Source organism: Tenrec ecaudatus, chromosome 13 (assembly GCF_050624435.1).
Source record: "Tenrec ecaudatus isolate mTenEca1 chromosome 13, mTenEca1.hap1, whole genome shotgun sequence".
Classification (NCBI taxonomy): domain Eukaryota; kingdom Metazoa; phylum Chordata; class Mammalia; order Afrosoricida; family Tenrecidae; genus Tenrec; species Tenrec ecaudatus.
The window spans coordinates 59,909,080-59,936,375 of record NC_134542.1 but is presented as its reverse complement, the minus strand read 5'-3'; the positions used below and the strand labels follow the sequence as shown (position 1 = coordinate 59,936,375).

The window sequence follows — 27,296 nt, the reverse complement described above, 5'->3', positions numbered from 1 at the left end:
GAAGAAGACAAAAATACTAACATGCTACATCCTTGATTAGGACAGAATTTGAGGCATCACTGGGCGGACCAATTCCGGCTCTGTTTTCTGCGCTGACACGGAATTCATACGTGTTTCCTTCCTGCAGGCCTGTGACTTTGCATCTGAGATCGGACACGGGTGTCTTGGTGGCTCTCACCCACCGGGAGCTCTTCTTCTCCCTCCTTTCTATGTGATACCCCGTGATCTCACTGCCGCCGTCGTCAGTTGGCCTTTTCCAGCTGACCGTGGCAGAGTTCTTGGTGACATTTGATACCTCTGGTTTTCCGGGAGGGCCAGGGGGACCTGAAAAGGAAGCAAATGGATGAGAAACTCATGCTCTCGGCAACTCTGTGGGCGAACGCAAATGTATCTGTTCCCTCACGTGCGTTACATACCAAATCTGTCTACCATTTTGACAGGTTCAGACTCGACAGCCTCCCCTTTGCCATACTGGTTTACAGCTGAGACCCGGAACAGGTACTCATTTCCCTGGATAAGTTTGGTAGCCACGTGCCGGCAAGACGGAATGTCTTCAGCAACCACTGTCCACAAAAGTCGGCTGGTTTCTCTCTTTTCCAGAACGTAGGACTTAATTGGTGAGCCGCCATCTTCCACGGGGGGTGTCCACGTGAGCGTTGCTTTTTCAGAAGAAACGTTACTGATTTCAATAGGACCCGGGGGGCCAGGTACGTCGAGGACTGTCACCTTCACGTGTTCCTCCTTTGTTCCGAAAGGATTGCAAGCGGTGATGGTGTATTCACCAGCATCCTTCCTAGTGGCGTACTTGACAGTAAGCATGGAAGATGTTGGGGTTGACGTGATATTAACGATGTCTGACGGTCTAAGGTCTTTTCCAGCCCTGGACCAACTTGATGTCGGCAGAGGTTTGCCCAGAATGCTGATGGCGCTTAAAACAATAGTATCCTCTGCTTTCACTGTCAACCCGTCTTTTATTGTGGGATCAAGGACAATGGTTGGTGCCTCTGCAAAGAAAAAGAAAGTTTTGCTTTTAAAAAAAAAATCAGAAAACAAAAAGGAGGCTTGACAGCTATTTTTTTATGTGCATGAAAAGTGAGAAACAAAAACAAAGCTTACCATATTCATCCTTGCAAATGATGGTGCCCGTACTCTCCGATGGAGCACTGATAGCCCCTGCCGTATTCTTTGCTCTAATTCTGAATTCATATTTTCCACCCTCAATGAGGTCAGTGACAGTATAGGCACAGTCTGGCACATTGACGTGGTTTGCTTTCATCCAAGACTTCGATGGCAGGTCCCGCTTCTCCACTATATATCCAGTCAGCTTGTGGCCACCATCGTATTTGGGCTCTGTCCAAATGAGAGTCACTGAATTCCTTGTTACGTTAATAACTTCAGGTTTGCCAGGAGGATCTAAAGCAGAAAAGTAAAAGCAGTGAGACAAACACCAGTGCTTTCTTCGTGTAGAACACACAGCTGGCTCTCCTCCTCCCGTGGTGACTTACCAATTGGATCAAGTGCCACAACCGGCTCTGAAGGCAGGCTCGGCTTGCCCACTCCCGCTAGGTTGATGGCCATTACCCGGAATTCATATTCAAGCCCTTCAGTTAATCCTGTCACCTTGAAGTCTTTCATTCGAATAGGAGTCTTGTTTGCTCTCTTCCACATGAGGCTGTTTCTTTCCTTGAACTCAATATGATACCCTACGAGAGACCCGGCGATGTATCGATTTAGATAGAAAGTATAAGTGCAGCATGATCTTAAGATACAGATGTTTTCATGCAGATACTATATATGTATATATCTATCTCTATTGCTACAAGTATGTGTGTGCTCGTGTGTGTGTGTGTGTGTGTGTGTGTGTGTGTGTATGTGAAGATCGGTTCTCACTGGCATATTCTTTTTGGCTGCTCAGGCATTGTGAAATTTTTTCCCTCCTGTGATATGCATATTTATTGCACTATTTGCTGAAATGTTTAATTTGTAACAGCAGATAAATCATTAGGCTGTTTAGAGTGAAATTAAGTCTCAGCCACCTAGCGGTTCTGAAAGGAAAACACATTCACGCACGTATAGTGTGTGCTACAAATAAGGAGCACACCATCAATTTGTTTTTAGTGAGAAACGTTTGAGAGAAACTTGAAAGGCTGTATGGTAAGACCCAACTAGATACCTGTAATTGGGGAGCCCCCTGTTTTCTTGGGGTCAGTCCAAGTTAGAGACACCGAATCGTGTCTGACATCCACAATATTGGGAGGTGGAGGAGCATCGGGCACATCTAGGAAAAAGTAGACAATACAAGATTTATAACAAGGACCTCCCTCCAAACCCGGCTTGGCTTTCTGTTGTCTAACCACGAGATACATACCAAATGGATGCTTTGCGACAATTGGCTCTGATTTCAGGCCCTCTCCTACGCCGTATTTGTTTTCGGCACTGACCCGGAAGGTGTACTCCACACCCTCATGGAGTCTGGTTACTCTGAAAGTGGTTTTCTGGACGGCCGAGGCACAAGTCACCCACTTGTTGTTCACGGAATCCCTCTTCTCCAGGATGTAGTTGGTGATTTCAGAACCTCCGTCATCTTTTGGAGGACCCCATTTTAAGGTCATGGCTTCTGCGGTGACTTCATCAAATTTGATGGGTCCAGTGGGGATACCAGGCTTGCCAACCACTCTTATAGAGATCGTGCCCTCCTTTGTCCCAGCAACATTCTTGAGGGTGATGGTGTATTTCCCTGCGTCGGATTTTTGGCAGTCATACACCACGAGGGTTGTGTGCACGGCAGCCGACTCCACACTGACCCTTGTGTCGACAGCTAGAGGATCTTCCCCTTTTTTCCAGGATACCGATGGGGCGGGCTTGCCTTTTATTGGGATCTTAAGACGGAAATTGCTGTTTTCTTTTGCCAAGTAGCACAAGTCAGGTAGATCTTTTAAATCTAGATCAGGAGCCACTAGAAAGCAGCAGAGATAAATTGTTATTTCTAAGACCAGGCAACTGATCTTTTTCAAATCATGCGAGCTCTTAAAGTTTTAATTATATATATATATATATATATATATATATATATATATATATATATATATATATATATGTAAGTAAGTCAGGGAGGAGCTTCAGAGTGGACTTTGGGGACAGCAAAGGGAAAGCAGACGCACACGGGGAAGTCTTACCCACATCATCCTTTGCCACCACAGTGATTTCACTGGGAGTTCCTTCGCCGTTTTCATTCTCGGCGCTCACTCTGAAGGAGTACTCTTTCCCTTCAGTCAGATCTTTGCTGGAGTACTGTAGGCCGGCCGATTTCATAACTCGTTGCCACTTATTGTCTTCTGTTAGGAAATCGACCACATAGCCAGTGATCCGACTCCCGCCATCGCTGCGAGGCTTTTTCCAGGCTATGCTACAGGATGACTTCGTAACCGACGTCGCTCTCAGGTCCACCACGGGCCCGGGGGTTTCTAAGCAGAGGAAAATGAAGATGGCTCAGCCTCAGATAAGCAAGGTAAGATGTTACCGCAAAGGGGTTGGGTCGCAGGCTCATCTCCTCACCAGAAGCCTTGACAGCATCCCGGGTTTCACCGGGATCACCAATGCCATATTCGTTTTCAGCAAACACTCTGAAGAAGTAGGATTTGCCCTCCTCCAAGTTAGATACCCTGAAGCTTGTTTTGGGGCACTCAGTCGTCACGGTCGACCAGGATTTTCTCTCTGCATCGCGTTTTTCAACCACATAGTTGATGATGGGGCTCCCGCCATCGACGATGGGCGGATCCCACGTCACGTGGGCAGAATCTTTGCATACATCCTTGACGGTCACATTGACAGGTGGCCCAGGAGTATCTGAACAAATAGTGTGCAGAGCAGAAACGAATGAGGAAGGAGCACATATGCTACACTAAAAAAATTATGATTCTCTTCTCAAATGCTTACCAAGCACTTTGACTACGATGGTGTATTCCTTTTTACCACAGCTGTTTTCCAGGGTCAGGATGTATTTTCCCGCATCGTATTTGTTCACGTTTTCACAGCGCAAGAACGTGTCAAAGTCCGTTGACTTGATATCCAGTCCAATCCTTTCTCTCAGATTGACATTGGGTTTGGACCAAGTTATCTTTGGTGGGGGACGCCCTCTGACTGGCACGTAGAGCCTCATGGTGACTCCCGCGCGTAAGATGAGTGTTTTCCGCAATTCGGCATCAAGTTCTCCCTCAGGTGGAACTGTTTGGTTTGGGGGTGAAGAAAATTAATTAAAAAACATAATGGTTAAACGTATTGCCAACGACTGGCCTTACCACTCCTAAGCGGTTTTCTTTTCTGTAATTCATTTGTTGTTCTTTAAAAGAAATCCTAAGTATAATCCTGAGAAGTTTTGTCACGGGCTCTTTCAGTATTACATATCCTTCGTCAATCTTCCTATTTTCCAGCAACTTTTTGGCTTAACCGGGTCTCTCCTGGAGGTTCTTCTCACAACCTCTCTAAGCTCTACTTATGTTTCTTATAAAAATGCAGGGACTTGGATTTTGGTTCTACTCTGTTCTTGTTTTGCTTTTCCATATCCAGTGAAAGACCTGCCTCTCTTTCATTGTAGGAAAAAGAGTACATGCTACCAAGTATTTAAAAATACAGGGGGAAAAGGGTTACAGAGAACAAGTGAATATAATAAATTGCAAGAAGGACAATTAAAATGGAGAGCAGCAGACTGAACAAGAAATTGAAAAAACCCTAGGAATGGAAAATAGTTAATTTCTTAGTTTAAAAAAATTTTCCTTGTTTCAGTTTTTAAATATTTTCTGATTTCTTTGTGATTGAGGTTTTTCCTCTATTTTGTCTTGTGGTGGTTGTTTTTGTCTGTCTCTTGTTTGTGTTTTGTAGGACTCTCTGTGTTTGAAATCCAGGATCGGTAATGCTATAGAGACAATATGGATTAACAATTACCTAGAGTCAGGGCAAGGGATGCTGGGGGTGAGGGATACGAGGAGCTAACAACCCTGACTATGAGAGAGAAGAAAACATTCTGAAATTGATTATGGTGATGATTTGCACAACGCTCTTATTATGCTTGAGCTATTAAATTGTATGATATGTGAATTATATGGCAATAAAACTAGTTTTAACATCTCTTTACTCCCAGAGGAGGCTGGGAGGCATAGTGGTTACACCTTGGGCTGCTAGCCGCATGGTCAGCAATTCAAAGCCATCAGCCACTCCAGGGAGAACGATGGACCTTTGGGGTCCCATAAAAGTGACAGTTGCAGAAACTCACAAAGACAGTTCTACCCAGTCCCACAGGGTCACTAGATGTCAACATTGACTCGATGGCAGTGAGTTTGGATTTGGGGTTTATTTTCAGAAGAGCACCCCTAAACTCCCTATTTTTCAAAGTCCTCGAATTCTCACCCACGAATGAATAACTTTTCAGTAACCACAAAGCAGTTTGTATTATAATGGGTCTTTTATGTGATACCATAAAGGACCAACCCAGATCCTAAAATGTACTCCTGGATTACCAGCCTTCAAGCTTATAAGCATGTACACCTCCCTTAGGAAATTCTATTCTCTCTTCTACGGCGTGACCGGTGAAAAGAAACAAAACTCTGCCGTTTCTCTGTGGCGATACTTACTTAAGATGTCCTTGGGGTAGTGTTTATCGGGCACGTCACTAGGGTCACTGTACCCAATCTTATTCACGGCGTACACGCGGAACTGATACTGTGTGTTTTCCATGAGACCAGTCACCTCAAAGCGGGTTTTCTGTAGCTTCTGCGGTAAATTGCACCTCACCCAGTTGTCCGAATCAGCCCGTTTTACTTCCACCAGGTACCCAATGATAGGGCTACCACCATCGTAGGCTGGCTTGCTCCAGGATAGGCTCACGGAGCTACGGGTTGTATCGTATACCTTGGGGAAAGCCGGCGGGCCAGGAGGATCTGAGGACAGAGCATGAGACAGTTTTCATGACCCCTTATTCTGGCCGCCCAGTGCTGACTCCACCCCAGGTGTGACACTCCGGCGGAAACTTACACTGAGGATCGCGAGCGTAAGCAGCTTTGGAGGCGTCGCTGGGTTTGCCGGGTCCAGCTTTATTGATCGCCGTGACCCGGAACTCATATTCGGTGCCTTCCTGGAGACCTGTTGCTTTCACCGTTCTTTCAATGACGGGTTTTCGGTTGACCTTAGTCCAGTTAAGGGCCTGGGTTTCCCGCTTCTCAAGCAAATAGCCAGTGATGGGTGAGCCCCCGTCGTCCGCGGGTGGCTTCCAGCTCACTGTCATATGGTCTTTGGTGATGTTGCTGATCACGGGGGGGTCGCAGCGTCCAGGTGGGTCTGCAGAGGATGACCGAGAAGTTACTGCCTCGCTCTTAAGGATCACATTTAAAGCGTCAAAGCACAAACCACAGGAAAGTCTCCCTACCGAATGGGTTTTTAGCAATTGCGGGTTCGGTTAAGATCGGATCGCCCACACCATACTTATTTTCAGCACAAATTCGGAACTGATATTCATGGCCCTCGATGAGTTTCTCCACAGTGCAGCTGGTGATGGGCACAGTCGCAGAGACTTGGGCCCAGTTTGGCCTGCTGGTTTCCCGTTTGTCAACAATATAGTTGGTGATTTCTGAGCCTCCATCTTCAAGAGGGGGTTCCCAGGAAAGCATCGCACGATCCGAGTACATTTTGTTGATTTTAACAGATGCGGGAGGACCTGGTTTATCTGAAAGAATATGAAAGAAAGGAAAGTGGAGTCTTGGGCTGACAGACAGGGGGCGCGGAATGAAAAGTGGCTGGGCTTTTGTCCTAATACTGCCTTCCTCATTGGCCTCAGAAATCACTTTTACAGAATCTTAATATCGTCCTAGTAGGTAACATGAGTGTAAGTTCACTAATGCTCTCGTTAGCTCAATGGAGCTATTGCTCTGTGCTAAATCATTCTGCGATTAGAGAAGACTCTTTGGGATACCTATCTTTTTCCACATATTATCTTCTAAGTCCTATTTATATGACATTAACCCAAGCAAAATGGATTTTCAGGAAGGGCTTTAGTTACCTAACACTTTAAGCTTAATAGTGGCTGATTTGGATCCACTGGAGTTCTCAGCAGTAATGGTGTAGTCTCCTGAGTCCTTTCGGTTCACGCTGAACAGCTCCAGAGTACACAGGTTCCGCTTCATGGCCATCTTTATGCCTTCTGCTGGTGTTATTGGCGTACTATCTTTCTTCCAAGACACGGTTGGCATTGGTTTACCAAACACAGTAGCATCCAGGCAAACGTTCGTCCCAGCTTTCACAGTCAGCAAAGCCTTCATAGCCACACTCAGTTCTATCCTGGGGGGAACTGGGAAGCAATGAAAAGGATGTAATGTAAGCAAAGCTAGATTTTATTCTTTAGTTCTTGTTTACAGCAGCAGGAAAGTACTGCTGTGTTCTGTGTCTTTCAGGAGTGGGATTTTAAAAACTTGTGCATTGTTTGCAGAAGAATTCACACAGAAGTTCATTGTAGAAAGGAAAAAAGATAAAGATAGGGTGCAATTCTGTTATCTTTACATTTCCATGAGTGTGGTCACATTGGTGCATTTCTCTGTAGGGTTTCAGTGTGCAAGATTATATAGTCCACACAGTTTTGTGTCCCACTCTATAACATGTTAAATTCTCCATTGTCAAAATTCCTAGTGCTTTCATAATTTAAAAAATGATTTCATTTGCCCTTTTTGAATAGATGAAGATTGAGGTTTTAAAAAAATATTATGAAAAGTGAACAGCCACAGAGACATACATTACTGCCTAGTACATCCAATAGAATCTTACCATTCTCTGCGAGGATGGTCACTGGATCGGAAGGTTCAGAAGGCTGGCTGATATTTACTGCGGTCCTGGCAATTGCTCGGAATTGATACTGGGCATTCTCCTCTAAGCCAGTTGCTGTGTACTCTTCCTGGGGAATCTGATGGGGTGCAGTATTGCATCGCACCCACTTATCACCAGGAAGTTTGCAAGCTTCTACAAAGTAGCCAATGATTTTGCTGCCTCCATCGTGCTTGGGACGGGCCCAGATGAGAGATGCCGAACTCTTGGAAACATCAATAACTTCTGGTTTCCCAGGAGGATCTAAAACCAAAAGAGAAATTCATAGCATTGCTCTCGGGAGACATTTTACAACATCCATATTTCACATAACTGCCCCTGTCAAAGGCTGCGTGGGATGACAGTCATCCCATTTGAATAGTCATCCAACCCATATGCATTTTTGACTGCTTTCTATCAAATTATATGTTAGTACATTTTCATGGGAAGAGACCCAGGACATATCCCTAAATGGAAGTCGTGTGTGGCAGAGACTCCAAAATGTAAATGTGCCCCCCACAACACTCCAAAGAAAACAAAACTTACCAATCGGCATTCTTGCTGTGACGTATTCTGTGGGTTTGCTGGGCGGGCTGGATCCCGCTTTGTTTAGGGCGTAGATCCTGAAGGAATACTCAAGACCTTCAACAAGGCCAGCGCAAGGATATTCAGTTGACCGGACAAGGGTATCGTTAGCTTTCACCCAGAGCAAACTGTTCCTTTCTTTGCGTTCAATCAGGTAGCCAGTAATGGGACTGCCTCCATCACTGTCCGGTTTGTCCCATTTCACAAAGATGCAGTCTTTGTTGACTTTGGTGATTCGGGCGTTCTTGGGCTCACTCGGAACATCTGGAGATGGAGACAAGGAAACGTGAGCCCCTAGTTTAGCAGACTAGAGAGAAAGCAGCATTTGTTCCTCCCTAAAAGAGACATACCAAACGGGAACTTGGCAAGCATCTTTGGTGATGGGAGAGGCTCTGAAATGCCAAACCGATTCTCAGCACGGACCCGGAAGATATACTCCTGGCCTGGAATCAGCTTCCCAACTCTGCAGGAAGTCTTCGTGACAGAAGCTAGAGCAGTGACCCAGTCGCCTCGGCTCACGTCACACTTCTCCACTATGTAATTGGTGATGTTACTGCCTCCATCCTCCAGAGGGATGTGCCAGGACAGGGAGCACGCGTCGGCGTCTATATCAGTAATGTCAAACGGAGGCTGTGGGGGCCCGGGAGCATCTGCGTGGAACAAGAGGACAGGAATATGAGAGCTGGGATTTGAAAGGAAAAGGGGGTTTCAGAGCTGCGTGCGTAGATGGCCATTTGCCTGATGTTGCACTCACCCATGACCGTCACTTTGATTCTCTGGGTGTCTGACCCAGAACTGTTCTCTGCAGTGAGGTTGTAGTAACCACTGTCCTTCCTAGAAACGTCTTTCATGATGAGAATCGAAGAATTGTCAGCTTTGTGCACTGCCAGGTGGCTGGATGTGACGACCTCATCATCTCCTTTCTTCCATTTGCAGATCGGGTGAGGCTTTCCATACACATGGGCTTCGATTCGAAGTTTCTTCCCAGCTTTAATAGTAACTTGTTCGGGCATAAGGATCTTTGGTGGCACTAAAAGCAAAATGAAAAAAAAAAAGAGAAACCCATTTATTTGGGGTGTGTGTGTGTATATGTGTTTTCCCCTGGTGAGTGTGTCGGGAGGCCTTACATTAGTGCTTTGAAATGAAATTTTATATAATAATTGACATTAAAAAAAAGAAAAGAATGAAAAAGAAGAGAAAATGTCCGGGTGCAGAGCACACATCCATTTCAAGAAACTTTAGTCTTATTTGTATGTGTGTGCGTGTAATGTGTCATGGTGTAAAGTGTGTTTGCTGTGCATTTGGGGCCCACCTGTTTGCAACCACTGTTCTCCATACATTAATGGAACCTTTCTAGATTCCTCAGGGGGAAAGGTCTACCCAACCAAAGAAAATCCTAGCAAGCTTTGCTCACTCGATTAAAAAGCAGTGGCAGGTGTACTTACACAGTTGTTCTTTGGCTTCATACACGCCTTCAGTTTCTCTTGGCAAGCTGACGCCGACAGCATTTCTGGCCACCACTCTAAATTTATACTTCTTGCCTTCCTTTAGGCCAGTGACAACGAGGCTGAGATCTTTTACCACAGAGTACTCTGTCCAGCGGTCGGCAGGCTGGTCCTCTGCTCTGTAGCTGATAATGTAGCCATCAATTTTGGCACCTCCATCACGCAGGGGAGGTAACCAAGCTAGGGTAGCGCTGTTCTTTGTCATTTCAGTGACTTCTAGTTTCCTTGGGGGGTCTGGCTCACCTAGAAGAAACAAGAGGTTTAGAAAATTGTTCCGGTCATCCAATCAAAGTCCTCCGTTACTGTACATGCGTGGGTCGGATGCCATTTCTCTCCAAGTAGAGAGGACTTGTAGTTGGGTGTGGAATTGAATGTCAAAAATCCATGATGAGGCCCATCAAAGTGCACAAATTAGGTACTTATCGTGCGGTTGGGGTTTCTACAAATGAGAGCCCTTTTCACAATGGATTAAAATGCTTTAGGTCAGCAATTCTCAACCTGTGGGTCGCCACTCTTTCACGGGGATCACCCGATTCATAACAGTAGCCAAATGACAGTGATGAAGTAGCAACGAAAATAATGTGATGGCTGGGGGCGCGGGTGTCATCAGCACAGGAAGAACTGCATTCAAGGACCGCAGCATTAGGGAGGTGTGAGCACCATGGCTTTAGGTATTTTGAGCTTGCTAAAGTAGGAGGGAGCGGGTACAGCTGGAGTTAAAGGGGGAAAGCAAGGGGCTTACTTACTTAGAGGATCTGAGGCCAGCACCGGTTTGGGGATGTCCGTAGGAACACCGGGGCCGTACTCGTTGACCGCAGTGACCCTGAAGAAATACTCGTTCCCAGCAACAAGATTGGTCACTTGGAAGCTTGTTTTCTTAACTTCCGAGGTGACTGTTGACCACGTCTTTCTTTCCGCTTCACGTTTCTCCACGATGTAGTGTGTTACTTGGCTCCCCCCGTCATTCTCAGGTGGGCCCCAGGAAACATGGCACGACGTTTTAGTGACATCCGCAGCTTTTAAGTCAGTCACAGGTCCGGGAGTATCTACAAAGAACCACAGAGTCAGAGACCCGTCTCCTCAGCAGCTTTAGGAACAGATGCAATTTTGAAGTGGGGAGGAAGGAGCGTTGGTTTCGGGAACCCACCTAGAACTCGGACATTTACAAATACGGCCTTTTCGCCCGCTGGGTTCACCAGTGTCAAGGAGTACTTTCCCGAGTCGTCACGCGTAGAATTGGGGATGACAAGGAAGGCCATGGTGTCAACCAGATCAACTTGGCCTTTCCGGACCACATTATCAATACCCACTCTTCGCCAAGTGACTCTGGGGGCGGGTCTCCCCCTGACTATGGCAAACAGCCGAATAGGGCAGCCCGCTCTCACTGTGACCAGCTTCCTCATGCTGGCATCCAAATCGATCTCCGGAGGTTCTGCAAATGACAGGGGAGCCATTAGCTGGTCCTTCCGAACGGGGGGAACTCAGGGGAAAAGTAAAGGGCGACCGGATCAAGAGCTAGGTAGGGCCTCACCTAGGATTTCTTTAGGCTTCACAGCTTCCTTTAGTTCTGCAGGGCGCCCGATGCCAACTTGGTTTTGAGCACACACTCTGAACTCGTATTCCTGATTTTCATCCAAACTGGTAACCGTGAATTCCATGCGAACCAGCTGTGCCGCAGCGTTACACCTTTTCCAGCCTTCATCCGGGGACGCGTCCGCTATTTTCGGTCTCATTTCCACAACATAGCCAATTATCGGTGCTCCCCCATCATAGACTGGTTTCCCCCACCCAAGAGTGATGGACGTTTTGGTTGTGTCAACCACTCTGAGATTGGTTGGTGGACCAGGTGGTTCTGAAAATGATAAGAGTAATTTACACATAGTTAACGCTTACTCCTGAGACTTGAGTGTGGATCTTTATAGAGTTTGCTGTTTAATATCAGAGGGGAGATATTTCATTTCTCAGTTATCGAGCATACTCTATTTTCCTTTGAATAGGTTTTAAATCTACCATTTTCCATTTTTAGGTGACTTGGTATTTAAAAAATATATTGGCTACATTAAAGTTTTGAAACCATGGGCTTAGCTCTTATTCTTCTAATACCTATGTGGGTGAGATTCAGAGTTGGCTTCATATCAGAAAAACAAAACAAACGAACAAACAAACCAAGAACATCATACCTATCGGGTCTTTGGCCACCACTGGCCTTGATGGCAGACTGGGTTCTCCAATTCCAATTTCATTTTCTGCCTTGACACGGAACTGATACTCATGACCCGGGAGGAGATTCTGCACTTTTAACCGTCTCTCAGGAATTGCACTCTTGTTTACCGGGACCCATCGTACCGAATGTCTCTCCTTTTTCTCCAGGTAGTATCCTGTGATGGACTTCCCACCGTCGTATTCTGGTGCATTCCACACCACAGTCATCTCTTCTTTGCTGACTTTAGTAACTTCTGGGGGATCGGGACGACCCGGCCTATCAAATTTGGTCTTTGCGATGACTGGTTTACTTTCTGTTGGAGGCCCGGTGCCTATTTTATTTTCTGCACGGACTCTGAAAATGTATTCATTTCCTTCGATGAGACGCGTTACTGTCGCACTAGGTGTTAAGACAGAAGCAGAATAGGTGGACCAAACCATTCGCTTGCTCTCACATTTTTCGAGAATGTAATTTTGGATCTCACAGCCACCGTCATCCTCAGGTGGGTCCCAGTGAATCGTACAGCGGTCACTGGACACATTTGTAATTTTCAGATTTCTTACAGGACCAGGCTTGTCTAAAACATTGACAGTGGCGTAGGCCACGAAACTGCCAGCCGTGTTAGTGGCTGTAATCACGTATTTACCACCATCGCTTCGCTTTGCTTTGGTAAGCGAAAATTTGGATGTTTCAGCGCTGGTGTCAATTTTGACTCTTGGTGATCTAGTTAGGTCTGCGGCATCTCTGTCCTTGGTCCAGGAAACTTCTGGAAATGGTTTGCCTCTTACTCCAGCCTCAAGCCTAATGGTGTCCCCTGCTTTGACAGTTAGCACGCCACTTAATTTCAGATCCAGTACTGGTTTCTGTAAGTCTTCCTTCACCACAACTTCCTCTGTCTTTACCCAGTCACTTTCACCGCCTTCATTCTTTGTTTGCACCCTGAACTCGTAAATCTGGTTTTCAACACATTTGTCAACCATGTAGTGGGTTTCTTTAATGCTCCCTTTATGCACTCTTTCCCAGTCAGGGGAGCCCTTTAGCCTTCTTTCAACATGATACGACAGATTTGGGCTGCCGCCATCATAATCCGGCCTCCGCCACCTGAGGTAGACAAATGTCTTTCCTTTATCTGCGATATGAAGGTTTTCAGGCTCACCTGGCCTATCAATAGGATTAATCGCCAGAATTGGGGTTTTTGTTTCAATGGTTGGACCAACACCCACTTTGTTCTCTGCGCAAACCCTGAAATAGTATTCATTGTTGGCTAAAAGGTTGGCCTTGATGAGTCGCTTAGTGGCATCCGAGGAGACAATTGACCAGCCTTTCTGGTTCGGTTTGCGATACTCCACGATGAAATTTGTTATCTCCGAGCCACCGTTATCTAGTGGGTTCTCCCAGGAAATTGTACAGTTCTCTTTGGTTATGTTACTGACCTTCAAATTCTGGCAAGGCCCAGGTCTGTCAAGGACGTTGACAACGGCTGAGCCTTGAGCATGCCCACTGCTGTTCTTAGCTGAAATGATGTATTTGCCATGGTCACTTCTAACAGCGTCTTTAATTTGTAACTCCACACGAGGGAGATCGTGAATCAGATCAACCCGCTTGTCTCGAACCAATACTTTGCCTTCCTTAGACCAAGTTATGTCTGGTTCCGGTCTGCCTTTGACTCGAGCAAGGATGCGAATCGTTTGGCCCACTCTAACGGTAATAACATCACGGCAGGTAACATCAAGTTCTACCTCTGGAGGGTGAAGGATGTCTTTTGCAATCACAGATTCTGCTAGTTCTCTTGGCTCTCCTTCTCCCACAATATTTGCCGCCCTGATACGGAATCGGTACTCATTTCCTTCAGTAAGTCCCGGGACCCTGAAGGCACACTGTCTAATGAGCTCATCTTTGTTAATCCTGTCCCATTGCGCTGTGCCAGGCTTCTGACATTCCACGACATATCCTAGAATGGGGCTGCCACCATCGCTGAGCGGCTTTGTCCACACCAAGTCAGCAGTCTCTTTGGTCTTGTCCTTCAGTTTGGGATTAATAGGTGGTCCAGGTGGTTTGATGGGCCGGCAAGCTTTGATTGGATCGGAACTTGGGGATGGATTGCTTAAGCCGGCAAGGTTTTCGGCAAGAACTCGAAACTCGTATGTGTTCCCTTCATAGAGCCCGGTCACTCTAAACTTCAGGTCGCTAATAGGTGTTTTGTTAACCCTCACCCACTTGCCAGTTATTTCTCGACGTTCCACGTAGTAACCGGTTATGGGGCTGCCACCGTCAGACTTTGGCAGGGTCCAAGACACGGTTGCCGCATTTTCAGTAACGTCAGTAACCACGGGTTTACCAGGAGGAGATGGCGGATTAAATTTATGTTTAGCCACCGTAGGTGTGGAGTCAAGGGGAGGACCGACACCCATCTTATTCTCTGCTCTTACTCGGAAAACGTATTCACAGCCCTTTTGCAGATGTGGGACTTTCAGCTTCGTCTTGCTGCTCCCTGCAGAGACCATACCCCACGTGTCTTTCTTGGTATCTTGCTTCTCCACAATATAGTTGATCACCGGGCTTCCTCCATCATCCTTAGGTGGTTGCCATGAGATCGTCATGTGTTCAGGGGTCACTTCCAGGATATTCATAGGACCTGTGGGTGGACCGGGAACATCAAGGACTGTGAGGTGCACAGCTACTGTTTTGCTGCCAGCGGCATTGGAAGCAGTTATTTGATATTCCCCGGTGTCTTTCCGTAAGCAGTTCTTTATGGTGAGCACAGATGAGTATTTGTCAGTTTCCACTGTATAGTGCTCATCGGTTGTGATCTCAGTCCCATCGCTTGTCCACTTGGCAGTAGGAACAGGCACACCTCGTATAATGGCAGGGAACCTGGCTGCAGTTCCAGCTTTCACCACAAGGCCTTCGATTAATTTCACATCCAGCTCCACCGAGGGAGGCACTGCAAAGCAAATGAGAGAATCATTTGATTTTTCACAACGTGGACAATTAAAAAAAAAAAAGAAACAAAACAGCGATGGCAATCCAAAAATTACCTAGTTTTTCTTGACATTCTATTGGGATAGTGGTGTCAGGGAGACCAAGACCCACAATGTTTTCAGCCTTTACACGGAATTTATAGATCTTTCCTTGTTGCAAACCCGTAACAACACACTCTAAGTTTTTCACGGTCTTGAATTTAGTCCAGTCTTGGGTTCCTTCTTCCTGATATTCCACCAGATAGCCAGTGATTGGAGAGCCACCGTCTCGGTCTGGCTTATTCCAAACGAGGGAAACTTCATTCTTGTCCACATCGATGTGGTGGAGATCCTTAGGTGGCCCGGGGGGATCTTTTCAAAAGAAGAACATGTGATAAATACATCATGTTTCCAAAGACGGCCCAATAATACTTTAGTCTCCAAAGAAAGCAACTTACGGAGAGGATCGAGCGCCTTGATGGGTCTGGGTGTTTCAACAAAAGGACCACGTCCGTACTGGTTCTCAGCAGCCACTCGGAAGAGATACTGATTGCCTTCATTCAGGTGCTTAGCCATGTGACTCTTTTTCTTTGATGTAGTCGAAAGAGGCGACCACTGGGAAGTGGCAACATCTCTCCTCTCAACCACATAATTTGTAACAACGGAGCCACCGTCATCCATGGGCTCCTTCCAAGTGAGGTAACATGAATCTTTCCGGATTTCACTGACTTCCAGATCTCTCGGTGGCCCGGGTTTATCTGAAAAGTGTCAATTAATACATTGATTAAAGCGATGTAAACCAAAGCAGAGTTTTAAAAAGGCCAGCATTTATTTCTAATGAGGTAGATAAGTAGACTTCCTACCTAATACGAGCACTTTCACCGAAACAGTTTTTGAGCCAGCTGGGTTTTCTACTGTTAAGGAGTACACGCCACCATCTTCATGGGCAGCATTACGAATCTCAAGCTTGCTGCCAACTGGAGTCACATCAATTCTTGCTTTGGTTGGCGCCTCTCTGTCTTCCTTTTTCCACGTCACTTTGGGGAATGGCACCCCCTTGATGATGGCACTCAGTCTGAGGGTGTCGCCAACCTTTATGTGTTGTTCTCTTGCCATGTTGGCATCGAGAATCAATTCAGGAGGTTCTGCAATGCAGAGAACAGGCCTTTCAGATGGGATGCATAGATGAGATTTACAAATGAACAGGTAGCATCAGGAACCTATTGCCCCATCATTCAAACGAAGGCGAGGACATGTCACTCACCAAGTCTGTCTTTCACTAGCACAGGCTCGGGAACATAAGCTGGATCCGATTCACCAGCTTCATTCACTGCCATGACTCTGAACTTGTAGTTCTGACCATCTCGGAGTCCGGTGACTTTATATTTGGTTTCGGGACACGACTCGGGAGTGTGATTAGCTCTTCTCCACTCTTCATCGCCAACTTGCTGGTACTCAACAATATAACCCAGGATCTTACTCCCACCATCATGACGTGGCGGTTGCCAGGTTAGGTCAACTGAGTTACACGTTGTATCGACTGCCTCAGGATTAATAGGTGGACTTGGTTTAACTGCACGATAAAAGAGAAGACCAAAAGGTGTTAGCGTGTGGCCCCAAACAAAGTTGGAGTATGTGAAAGTTGAACGAATGCTTCAATACTATACCGATGGGATCCTTAGCAAAGATTGGCTTGGATGGTGGACTTGGTTCTCCAATGCCAATTTCATTTTCTGCGGAAACCCGGAATTCGTACTGGCAGCCTTCTAGAAGATCAGGAACCCTAAATTTGGTGTAGGGATGGATAGGCTCTTTGGTAACTCTGGCCCATCGCTTGGACATCGTTTCCCTCTTTTCCAGGATGTAGTTTGTGATGGGCTTTCCTCCGTCATGTGGCTTGTTCCAAGTCACTAAGGCGGAGTCTTTGGTAACTTCCGTAACAACTGGCTGATCAGGTGCATCTGGAACCCCTACAACACACATGAGTAAAACGTGAGACACTCAAGGCTTCCTACTAGCACCGTCCAAGCATCACATAGCTGAAAATAAAGAGAATGCATACTGAAACGGTCTTTGGCTTTCATGGAGTCAGAGACCAGAGGATCACTTATTCCATATAGATTTTCAGCATATATCCGGAAAATGTAATCTTTTCCTTCAAGCAGTTTGGAAGCTTTGCATGTGGTCTTCACATTCGCAGAAGTCACGGGCATCCAAACATCTCTGCCCAACTCCTTCTTCTCAATGATATAGTTGGTAATTTCACTTCCTCCATTATCTAAAGGTGGCTTCCAGGAGATGATCATGTGATCTTTGGTTACCTCATCAAAAGTAACCGGTCCTACTGGTGGTCCAGGACGGTCTGTTGAAAACAAAACAAACAATGCAGCACAACGTTTTACTCTCATTTTTCCATTAGACCGACAGCGTGTCTCTTCTCTTTGCTCAACGATACCTACCAACCACCGTGACTTGACAGAAGCCTTTCCTGGAGCCCGTGCTGTTCTCCACAACCACACAGTATTTGCCAGAATCGGAGCGTTTGGATTTGGTCTTCTCCAGAGCAAGCGTTGTTGGAGTGGTCTTTATCTGAGTGCGCTCATCTTCTAGCACATCAGCTTCATCTTTGAACCACGTCACCTTAGGCTTTGGCTTGCCTGAGTAATGGCCTGTGAGGGCAAAGGCTTCACCAACACGAACGGTGAGTTTGTCTCTGAAGTTGAGGTCAAGCGTTGGGGGAGCTAAATGGAAACGACAAAGAAAGAGGCAGTTTTAGGACTCTGGTCTTATTATAAGTCTATAAATGCACACGTGTTCACAGCATAAGCTGATCAGACACATACCCAGCTCATCTTTGCAAGTGATTGGCTTGGTGCAAAACGAGGGTTTTCCCTGCCCAACAATATTGACAGCGCTGACACGGTATTCATAGGTGTCGCCTTCTTTCAGGCCTTTCACGGTGTACTTTCTGCTGAGCAAGTTGTCATTTGTCACTTTGTGGAACTTCTCGGTTCCAATGAGCCGGCTCTCTAGGACATAGTTAATAATTTCTGATCCGCCATCGTACTTTGGAGGATTCCAGGTTAGAGAAACGGTGTCTTTAGTGACTTCTTTGACTTCTAGCTCTTCAGGGCGTTCTGGTACAGCTGCGAGCGTACGTGTGGAATCACAGAAAAGAAAGTGTCACATTGAGAAAGTGGTCAACCCTTTTGAGGGATGTATCTGAACATTCAATTACTTGCTTGAGTAATTATCAAAAGCGATCTACCCATCGATCAGTAGGGTTTTATAGTACAGTCTACTCACCCCCTCCCTCCCACCCATTTGAGAGACGAAGAAGCAGAAGTTCGTTGACGCTTAGGAATTTAAAGAAAGGTCTCCAGAGTTAGCAGTTTTAGAGTCAGGAAAATAATTCCATTTTAAAAATCAGTGTATCATATACGAAAGAGATTTGATGAACCATATGTGTTCCATAAAACCTTTCACAATTTATCTTTGAACACGACCACCATGCCTATCAAGTAGTTGCCCAATATGCTTGTCAGAGAATGAAATGGAAAGCAGTTCATCATTTCTTTTTGGTCGCAGGCCATAGTCCTGTGGCATACACGAAGAATCGATAAAGCTTGAAATTGGTAAAAATTGTGCTTACTTATTGGATCTCGTATCACCAGTGCAGTTGGTGTCTCAACAAACGGGCCCATGCCGATTATGTTTTCAGCTGCGATTCTGAAAAAGTAGGCTTTTCCTTGAATGAGACCCTGAACAGTAGCATTTTGTCGGGTAACGGTATAGGTCACCGGGGTCCACGCCCTGCGGTCGGCTTCCCGCTTTTCAATGACGTAATTGGTGATCGGCGAGCCTCCGTCATCTTCCGGAGAAAACCAGGTCAGCTTGCAGGAGTCGTTGGTTAGGTTATCAGAGAGGAATGGGGTTCCAACAGGACCTGGCACATCTGGAAATAAGAGGAAATTAGCCGTTTTCTTCCATTAGCTACAGCGGGCAATATTTGTTGCCTCCCGTTTTAAAAATGAGACAAAAATGCCATCATCGAGAAAACTGAGACTTTGCTGAGTCCCTCCCCGCCCGACCTATATTCAACCATGCTTTTACATGAAGTAGTTTCGCAATAGTTGCTGGTGGCTACTACAAGGGGGGCTTTGAAACGTTTGTGAAAAAACAACATTATCTTTTAATTCTGTGGCGTGGTTACACACTGGGCTGCTAACCACAAGGTCAGCAGTTTGCAACCACATGCAAATCTCTACTCCGGTAAAGCGTTATAGTCCACCAGAGGGGCAATCCTGCTCCTCTAGGGGTGCCACGAGTCGTCATGGACCCAATAGCAGTGAGTTGTATATTTCAGTTTAAGCTGCAGAGAGGTAAAGTGATCTTATTTAATCATTTGAATGTCAGATGGCAGGGAGCACGAGAGGCGGGACATGGTGCATCGCCTGGTCACACTTCCTGTTGAGGTTCCTTTCATGGGGACAGAGGCAGACAGAATGGGCGTGGCTCAAATCACAGCAGAGCCTTTGAAAAGCGGGACAGGTGACCTAGAAGAGCCCTTTTCTCCACACCATGGTGACAGAGCAAGAGTGTCTGAAGAGTGACGCTAACTGAATTCAGGCTCAATGAAACGGTGTTCCACGTGCAACTTTAGGATTAGTTACTCTCAAAGGAGAATTGGTTATTTTCGTGGGAAACTGGTGGTTTGGGCATAGCCTGTGGCCAGAGAGACGCTGCAGGGCTCTCAGTGGGAGGGCTTCTGAGCAGAATCACTGGAAGAAAGTGAGCAGCGCGAAAAAGCCTTGCGACGCTGTCAACTGTGTGCATGTTGTTCTCTTCAATTAGACGACGGATGCCCTTCGAAGCAATGTTTCCCTGGCAGCAAGTTTGGGTTTGGTGCATGTGTGTGTCTTAAAAACCGAAGAAGCGCTTACATTATATGAAACTGTACAGTAGGAGTACAACCACATAAAATGTGAGTAGAGGGTAAAAAGGCAAGGAGGGAAATTTTTAAAAGCTGAAAGTAGCCAGTGGGTTGCACGTGATATTCCGGTTTTCTAAAATGCTGGCAACACGGTTTGATAGTAGCACCGTTTTCATGCGAGGTGCAATGCAATGATGATGTGTTAAACAGTGGCATGAAGAGACAGACAGAGCGCACTTACCTAGTACATCCACGATGATGGTCTTCTTTCTTTCTCCTCCTGCGTTTTTGGCAAGAAGCGAATAGATGCCTTGGTGGCTCCGCTGGCAATTCTTGATGACCATGGATGAGCTAATGGCTGTGGTCTCGATGGTGGCTTCTTGGGGTAAGGCTCTTTCATTCATGTTCCAAGTGACCGTTGGAGGTGGCTTTCCAGAAACATAGGCAATTATCCGAATCACCCCTCCGGCATGGACCACGATTCTGTCTCTGACGCTGGCATCTAGCTGAAGGTCGGGTACAACTGAAAAGCAAAGAGAAATTACAAATGTCTCCACTTTCAATCTATGACAAAAATATTGAAAAATAATAGGTGCATTGATAACTACCAATTCTGTCCTTGATTTCAATGATATCCGTGGCTTCTCCAGGTTCTCCGACGCCAGCAATGTTGACTGCTCGCACTCTAAATTTGTAGAACGCTCCTTCTTTTAATCCCGCCACCACGAGTTTTGTTCCCCTCACTTCTTTATCTTTGCCCTGGAGGGAAAAAGAAAAGTCATTATCCGAACAGTTCTCTGCAGCATCTTGCTTCAACAGTTTTCTAAAACATAGCTAACAGCATATTTAAATCCTCTCTTTGAAAAATTGCCAGGACTTTAGGTTTTAGCGAGCGGATATTAACAAACCAACTGAGTAAAATGATTTGCCAGGAACCATGATTTAAAAAGATGGAAAGAACTATACTGTTCCTTTATTCCAACTTTCAGGGTTCAAAACCAAAAGATAAAGTAACTATGATGACTTAATGTCTGATTAGACTTTTGACTCGGGCTTGGATCATCTTTATTTTGTTTCCCCTTTCTGATTTTGTGATGTAAAAAATGCAAGCAATCGCTAATGGACGGAGACTATGACTGTCGGAGTTTCTCATCGCATTTGCCAAGTCGCAGCTACCTTTTCCCAGTCTTCCTTTCCTTCTTCCTTGTACTCAACGATGTAGCCGGTTACTTTGGATCCACCGTCTTTTAGTGGGGGAGTCCACTCCAGGTCCACAGAGGATTTAGTCCAATCTGTCACTTTGGGAAATGGAGGACCAGGAGGGGCTGAAAAGAACCAGTACATTAGTAATTCTGATTTCCCATGACACTTTTGGAAAATAAAAGCAAAAACCACTGTCACAACAAAATACCCCAGCACGAGCGGTTTCAAATCTTACCAATCGGATCTCTAGCTGTCACTGGGTCTGATGGGAGACTGGCTGGCCCCACACCAGCAGCATTGATAGCATAGACCCGGAATTGATAGTCAGAATTTTCAATAAGACCCGTCACTTTATAAGAAACACCCAGAGTCATGGCTTTGATAGGATCTCGATTAACTCTCTTCCATCTCTTTGACGTGATGTCTTTCATCTCTAGCCAGTACCCTGTCACAGGGGAGCCCCCGTCATACTCTGGCTCCTCCCAGTTGACGGTCATGGAGTTGCGAGTGACACTGCTAATCGTTGGCTTATCGGGTGCTCCAGGGACAGCTGTGAAGAAAATTACACGAATCTGTGAGAAAGGCTGAGAAACGCAGATAAGAATGGCTTTGCGTGTGCACACGGTCCGACTTACAGAAGAGATTTCTTGCTGTTTCGGGTTCACTGTCGAGAGGCTCCCCAATGCCATATTTATTCTGGGCCATCACGCGGAATACATAATCGTGACCTTCCAGCAGTTTAGGAATGGTGTACATACACTCCTTCGGCTCACTGGAGACACGTACCCATGTCTTCCTGTTAGCTTCTCTTTTCTCAATTACATAGTTTGTAATCTTAGACCCACCATCATCTTTAGGTGGAAGCCAAGATAATGTCATCTGATCTGCTGTAATAGATTCAAATTTTATGGGTCCCACTGGGGGGCCAGGACGACCTAAAATAGTTGTAAGAAGGAGAGGTATTAGTCAAATGCTTTTGAAAGCCAAATACCACTTTCTGGAGAGAAAGCACACCGTTTTAGCCAAACCAGGCAATATTTACCAAGGACATTCAGTCTCATCTCCTTTGAGGCGGTTCCCAGATTATTTACAGCTGTGATGCTGTATAAGCCGGTGTCAGTCCTGCGGGACTGTGGGATAACTAAGGTGCAAGTATCATCCACCACCAGTTTGTTCACGTGGGTGTCATAGACCACAGGCTGTTTGTCATCAGGCTTCTTTGGAAGAGCTTTGAACCAGGTTAGTGTCGGGAACGGCACCCCTTTGATTTTAGCCACAATGCTAACATCTGTTCCTTCTTCAACCTCCATGAATTCCTTAAGGTCAATTGACGGTGGGCCTGAAACCAATTCATTAGGAAAAGGAAAATGATTAAAGAGGAGCACTCCCCGTGACTGTCAAGTTATTTGAAGCTCTGCTACCAGGTTTGTTAGACCAGTCAAAGGGAAAGAACCGATCTGTCTTCACAACTACTATGCCAGCGTAGGTACAGGGACACGTGGTCGTTTTGTCCTTTATTGGCTCTGCATACGATCGTGCATCAGCTACTGTCTCTCTCTTATCTGACATCACTCTGTATGGCCATAGTGTTCCAAAAGGGCAGAGATAAAGGAAGGCTGTACTAATTTAGGCCTGGGGGATCTGCCACGAGGCTCCCTTTAACCGATACACAATGAGGAGCATCTTTCCAGGTTCATTCTGGGGTGACTTCCCTGTTTTTAGAAATATAACTATTATCAGAGGCAAAACATTTTTCATCAGTTTAGCATAAGAGTATGCCAAGTGGATGGTAATGACAGCCCTTCTAAGCCTAGAAGCAAGAGCTAAACAAATACACAGAAATAAAGATAATTAAAATAATTATTAAAATAATAATTTGCCTATTTAAATGATGTATCTTTTTCTTAAATAGAGATACATTAATTGTGAAGATAAATGTATCTCCACAGTTGCTGGGCAAATGATTGGTTATTTTTAACTCTTTTTGAAGAGATACAGAGGGATTGTGTTAACGTCCCTAAGTCCAGCAGCCTTTCATGGAGAATAGCAAGTAGATAATAAACACCATGTATGTTAAAGAGGGGAAAAGTCTTTTGTAAGAAAATGTAATTCTTTGGACCCCGAGGGAATGCGTGATTGAGTAACATGCCCATGCCCGCATGCCATCCGAGGTCTTTATTTTGCCCGTGGCAAACCATCTAGGGAGACAGTCACAAAGAGGACATTCTTTATCAACATGCGGGTGGTCCTCACATGTCTGGTCCTTGACAATCACAGGGCCGACCGTGGCCGAAGGCTTGCTGACTCCTGCGGCGTTGACAGCCTTCACTCTGAATTCATACTCCCCACCCTCGGTGAGGTCTTCAACGGTAAACTGCAGCTCTTCCACATCGCGCCGGTTGCACTGTTTCCAGGCTTCCTTCTTTGTCCCAGTGGGGTCCCATGCAAGGCACTCAACAATATAGTGGGTAACAGGGGAGCCCCCATCATTCTTTGGGGGTTTCCATGACAGGTGTACGGTGCTCTTTGTTATGAGACCAAGCTTGAGCTTAATAGGTGGATCAGGAGGATCTTGAGAAAGAGTGAAAGAAAGTATTAAGTATTGTTTATAGCAATTTATTTCACACTTGAGAATATATTTTAAACTTAGATTAAAAAAAATTACATATTGGATCTCTGGCAGTGGTCCTCTGAATGGTTTCCACAGGGGGCCCTATCCCAAATCGGTTTTCTGCACGCACACGGAAGAAATATTGCTGTTCAGAGATGAGATCAGGTACGACAAAGGTGGTGCTTCCACAGTTTGGATTGACCTTCGTCCAGGCTTTTCCATCAATAGTCTTCTTCTCAATCACATAGCCTTTGATCCTATCTCCTCCGTCATCATCTGGCATCTTCCAGGAAAGTCTGCAACTGCCCCTGGTGATCTCACTGACTTTGAGATCTTTGGGTGGCCCTGGCACATCTGTTGGATGCAGAACATAAGAGCACCGTGTTACTCAGATGTTTAGACAGCTTGTTCACATTCCACAGTAACTCTTAAAGTCTGTCTTACCCATGACTTTCACTCTACAGTTTGCCGTCTTCTGTCCTGCTTTGTTTTTAGCCGTGATGCTGTATTTTCCTGAATGGGCACGTTTGCACTCAGGAATAACAATGACCGATGAGTTTTCGGCCGTCTCCAGCTGTACAAAGGAAAGTGTGCGTCAAACATCGACGAAAGCCATAGCAACATTGAAGCCAGCAGTATTCGGAATTATTTCATAAGATTGTTTTTTTACCTGTGCATCTTCAGGTACATCGTGCACTCCATCCTGTTAGAAAAGATATTCCAGTGAGATTACTCCTCATAGTGATCCACTGGGAGCCTGAAAATTGTAACGTTCTTACCTTCACTGCCTTCTTTGCTTTTCCGTCAAATTCCCAAGATGATTTTGGAGTTGGGCGTCCCTTGATGACAGCGGGGATCCTAATCTGGGAGCCAGCTTTACACACCAGGCTATCCTGGGCTCCGATGTCAATGAAGACCTCCGGTGCCTCTGTAAAACCACAGGTAACAGGAGTGAGCTCATCACCTTGGAAAAACGTAATCGGTACACTTGAGAAAGTCAAAAGATGAACACATCAATTGAGTAAGAACTGGGACCTTGAATATCAGTGGCGGGGATCTCTCCAGTTGTATCGCTCGGTTCAGATTCGCCGGCTTCATTGACAGCCTTCACTCTGAATCGGTACTTCCGGAGTTCTTTCAGATTGGGCACCACACATTCACAGGTGGTTAGAAGTTTGTCTGGTTCGTTTACTCTTTTCCAGTCAGTGGTACCTTCTTCTTGCATTTCTACAATGTACCCTTTGATTGGACTGCCCCCATCCTTTGCTGGAGGTTTCCATGCTAATGAGATGCTTGATTTCGTTTTATCTTTGACCTCGGGGCAAGAAGGTGGCCCAGGGGGATCTAATAAGAAAGTAAGAAAAAAAAAATCCATCACATTTTGAGGCTGACGGAAGGCAAGAATTTTACTCTGCTTGAGTAAGCTGTCTTTTTAACCTATTAAAATATTTCATAGGAATGCTGAAAGATTACATTCCCTTTTCAGAAAGAGAAATAAAGGGAATATGGGCATAATCTTTTTATTAAGCATTAATGAATAATCAAACATACAAATATACTCTATTTATACACTATTAGTGAAAAGCTTTTAAAAATCCCTTTGAAGAGATTCTACTACATTCTCTACTGAAAACTTAATATAAATGATCTTAAAGTTTGAAAAGAGAGACATTATGTAATCATTAACTGGCAAGCCTTTGAGCACAAACTCATCTAAGTGATTTTACGGGGAAGGGTCCATATCTATCAACAAGCACATAACACTCTCACATTTCTAAGAATGCTTCATATCAATCTTTTTTCTACTTGTCTACTTATTCACAACCCCTCCCCTCTAGTGCTTAGCACAGCTTTTTTTTTTTTGTTTTTGCATATAGCACATGCAAAAAATTAGTTTGTTGACTGGCTGACTGCCTCATTTCTCTATATCTGTGTTCCATATAAGGTTCCCTGGTAGTTTAGAGAGTTATGCGTTGGGTTGCCAACTACAAGGTCAGCAGTTTGAACCAATCAGTTACTCCACAGAAGCAAAATGAGGCATTCTGTTTCCACAAGAATTACAGCCCTGGAACCCCAAGGGGAAATTCTACTCCACTCTATGAGTCAGAATTGACTCAATAACAGGGAGGTGTTTTTTTTAAACAGAACTTATAATATTTTGTATTTTCTTTTTAACATATGGGTGATGTTTGTTGTAATCTAATCAGATATAAAGGCCATATTATTTTAACATTTGAATTGGTCTCTTCATAGATCTTTTTGAAAGAATCTCTTATTTGATTCTTAGGACTCTGCTTGAAAGTCATATTATTACTGTGGTTCTACAGTTGTTATTGGAAGTTTATCAGCATTTTTTTTTCTTGAACTACTGGAGGATGTGACTGCTTGGTGGGAAGCATAATTTCCCATGATATCTAATGAGAGAGAGGTTAGTTTAAGGCATGGGAGATTGTGTATCCTCTCATAAAATAGATTTACTCAGGTTTTGACACTGTCACCATATATATATGTATATAAATATATATGTATATATATATATATATATATATACACACATACGTGTACACATGAAGAGCCTTGGTGGTACAGTAGATTAAGCCATGGACTGCTAACTGCAAGGTCAGTAGTTCAAGCCCATCAGTTTGAGCTAGTCTGCTCCAGTAAAGACTTAAAATCTCTGTCCTTCAGGGTTGGCTTGAGTCAGGATCAACTTGATGGCAGTGGGTATAAATGTATACATATATATATAATCATCTAAATAAACATGAGCCATTTCACATTGACAAAAGATTTTGGCATAGAAAACTATAAGCAGATTAAGAGAACTGCCCATTCCACAATTTTGACGCCAATAACGAGCCCTAGAAACAAAAGCATGCTTACATATGGGATCGCCTGCAACAGCTGGGTCTGATGGTTCGCTGGGAGGGCCGATTCCTGCAGCGTTTATTGCCATTGCTCGGAACTGATATTTAACGCCTTCAATCAAACGAGGAACATTGAATTCCACCCCTTTCAATCCCACTTTGGTTATTGGTGCTCGGCTGACACGTGACCAGTAGCTTCCTCCCTCCTCTCGTTTCTCCAGCCAGTAGCCAGTGATTGGAGAGCCGCCGTTGTCCAAAGGAGGAGACCAGCTTACTAGCATCGATCCTTTGGTGCGCTCCAACACTTTTGGTTTTCCTGGAGGTCCAGGAAGGCGATAAGGATCTTGAATGACCACTTTATCAGATTTGCACTCGTCGCTTGTTCCATATTTGTTCACCGCCCTAACTCGGAACTCATATTGACCATTGGGGATAAGTTTCCAGATCTAGAAATCAGATGAAGAGAAATTTCTTAAGAAGAATATACTTACGTTGATTTTAAAACTCTATTTTGGAAGATGACTATTAAACACACATATCCTCAAAGCATGAAGGAGACACAGAAAAAAAGGTAAAAGGCCCTGTGG

General features: G+C 45.1%; 1 protein-coding gene across 1 annotated transcript in view; it reads right to left on the bottom strand.

The window, feature by feature from the left end:
* TTN (titin) overlaps positions 1-27,296 on the bottom strand; it is a 285,763-nt gene that overhangs the window by 50,268 nt on the left and 208,199 nt on the right. Inside the window, exons 231-274 of the mRNA XM_075530312.1 lie at positions 26,726-27,155; positions 24,878-25,186; positions 24,622-24,770; positions 24,513-24,545; positions 24,287-24,416; positions 23,897-24,196; positions 23,485-23,802; positions 22,274-22,570; positions 21,867-22,166; positions 21,467-21,781; positions 21,205-21,353; positions 20,637-20,787; positions 20,270-20,551; positions 18,748-19,050; positions 17,939-18,241; positions 17,555-17,836; positions 17,158-17,457; positions 16,763-17,065; positions 16,360-16,668; positions 15,959-16,240; positions 15,554-15,853; positions 15,174-15,467; positions 12,113-15,079; positions 11,464-11,784; positions 11,080-11,364; positions 10,679-10,978; positions 9,873-10,175; positions 9,182-9,457; positions 8,778-9,077; positions 8,389-8,691; positions 7,807-8,106; positions 7,049-7,336; positions 6,419-6,715; positions 6,028-6,330; positions 5,628-5,933; positions 3,937-4,224; positions 3,556-3,846; positions 3,177-3,464; positions 2,369-2,956; positions 2,174-2,278; positions 1,506-1,703; positions 1,117-1,413; positions 417-1,004; positions 22-324 (exon numbers count right to left, since the gene is read on the bottom strand). Coding sequence (XP_075386427.1) covers positions 22-324; positions 417-1,004; positions 1,117-1,413; positions 1,506-1,703; positions 2,174-2,278; positions 2,369-2,956; positions 3,177-3,464; positions 3,556-3,846; positions 3,937-4,224; positions 5,628-5,933; positions 6,028-6,330; positions 6,419-6,715; positions 7,049-7,336; positions 7,807-8,106; positions 8,389-8,691; positions 8,778-9,077; positions 9,182-9,457; positions 9,873-10,175; positions 10,679-10,978; positions 11,080-11,364; positions 11,464-11,784; positions 12,113-15,079; positions 15,174-15,467; positions 15,554-15,853; positions 15,959-16,240; positions 16,360-16,668; positions 16,763-17,065; positions 17,158-17,457; positions 17,555-17,836; positions 17,939-18,241; positions 18,748-19,050; positions 20,270-20,551; positions 20,637-20,787; positions 21,205-21,353; positions 21,467-21,781; positions 21,867-22,166; positions 22,274-22,570; positions 23,485-23,802; positions 23,897-24,196; positions 24,287-24,416; positions 24,513-24,545; positions 24,622-24,770; positions 24,878-25,186; positions 26,726-27,155 — 15,334 coding nt within the window. The remainder of the gene's footprint in view (positions 1-21; positions 325-416; positions 1,005-1,116; positions 1,414-1,505; positions 1,704-2,173; positions 2,279-2,368; positions 2,957-3,176; positions 3,465-3,555; positions 3,847-3,936; positions 4,225-5,627; positions 5,934-6,027; positions 6,331-6,418; positions 6,716-7,048; positions 7,337-7,806; positions 8,107-8,388; positions 8,692-8,777; positions 9,078-9,181; positions 9,458-9,872; positions 10,176-10,678; positions 10,979-11,079; positions 11,365-11,463; positions 11,785-12,112; positions 15,080-15,173; positions 15,468-15,553; positions 15,854-15,958; positions 16,241-16,359; positions 16,669-16,762; positions 17,066-17,157; positions 17,458-17,554; positions 17,837-17,938; positions 18,242-18,747; positions 19,051-20,269; positions 20,552-20,636; positions 20,788-21,204; positions 21,354-21,466; positions 21,782-21,866; positions 22,167-22,273; positions 22,571-23,484; positions 23,803-23,896; positions 24,197-24,286; positions 24,417-24,512; positions 24,546-24,621; positions 24,771-24,877; positions 25,187-26,725; positions 27,156-27,296) is intronic.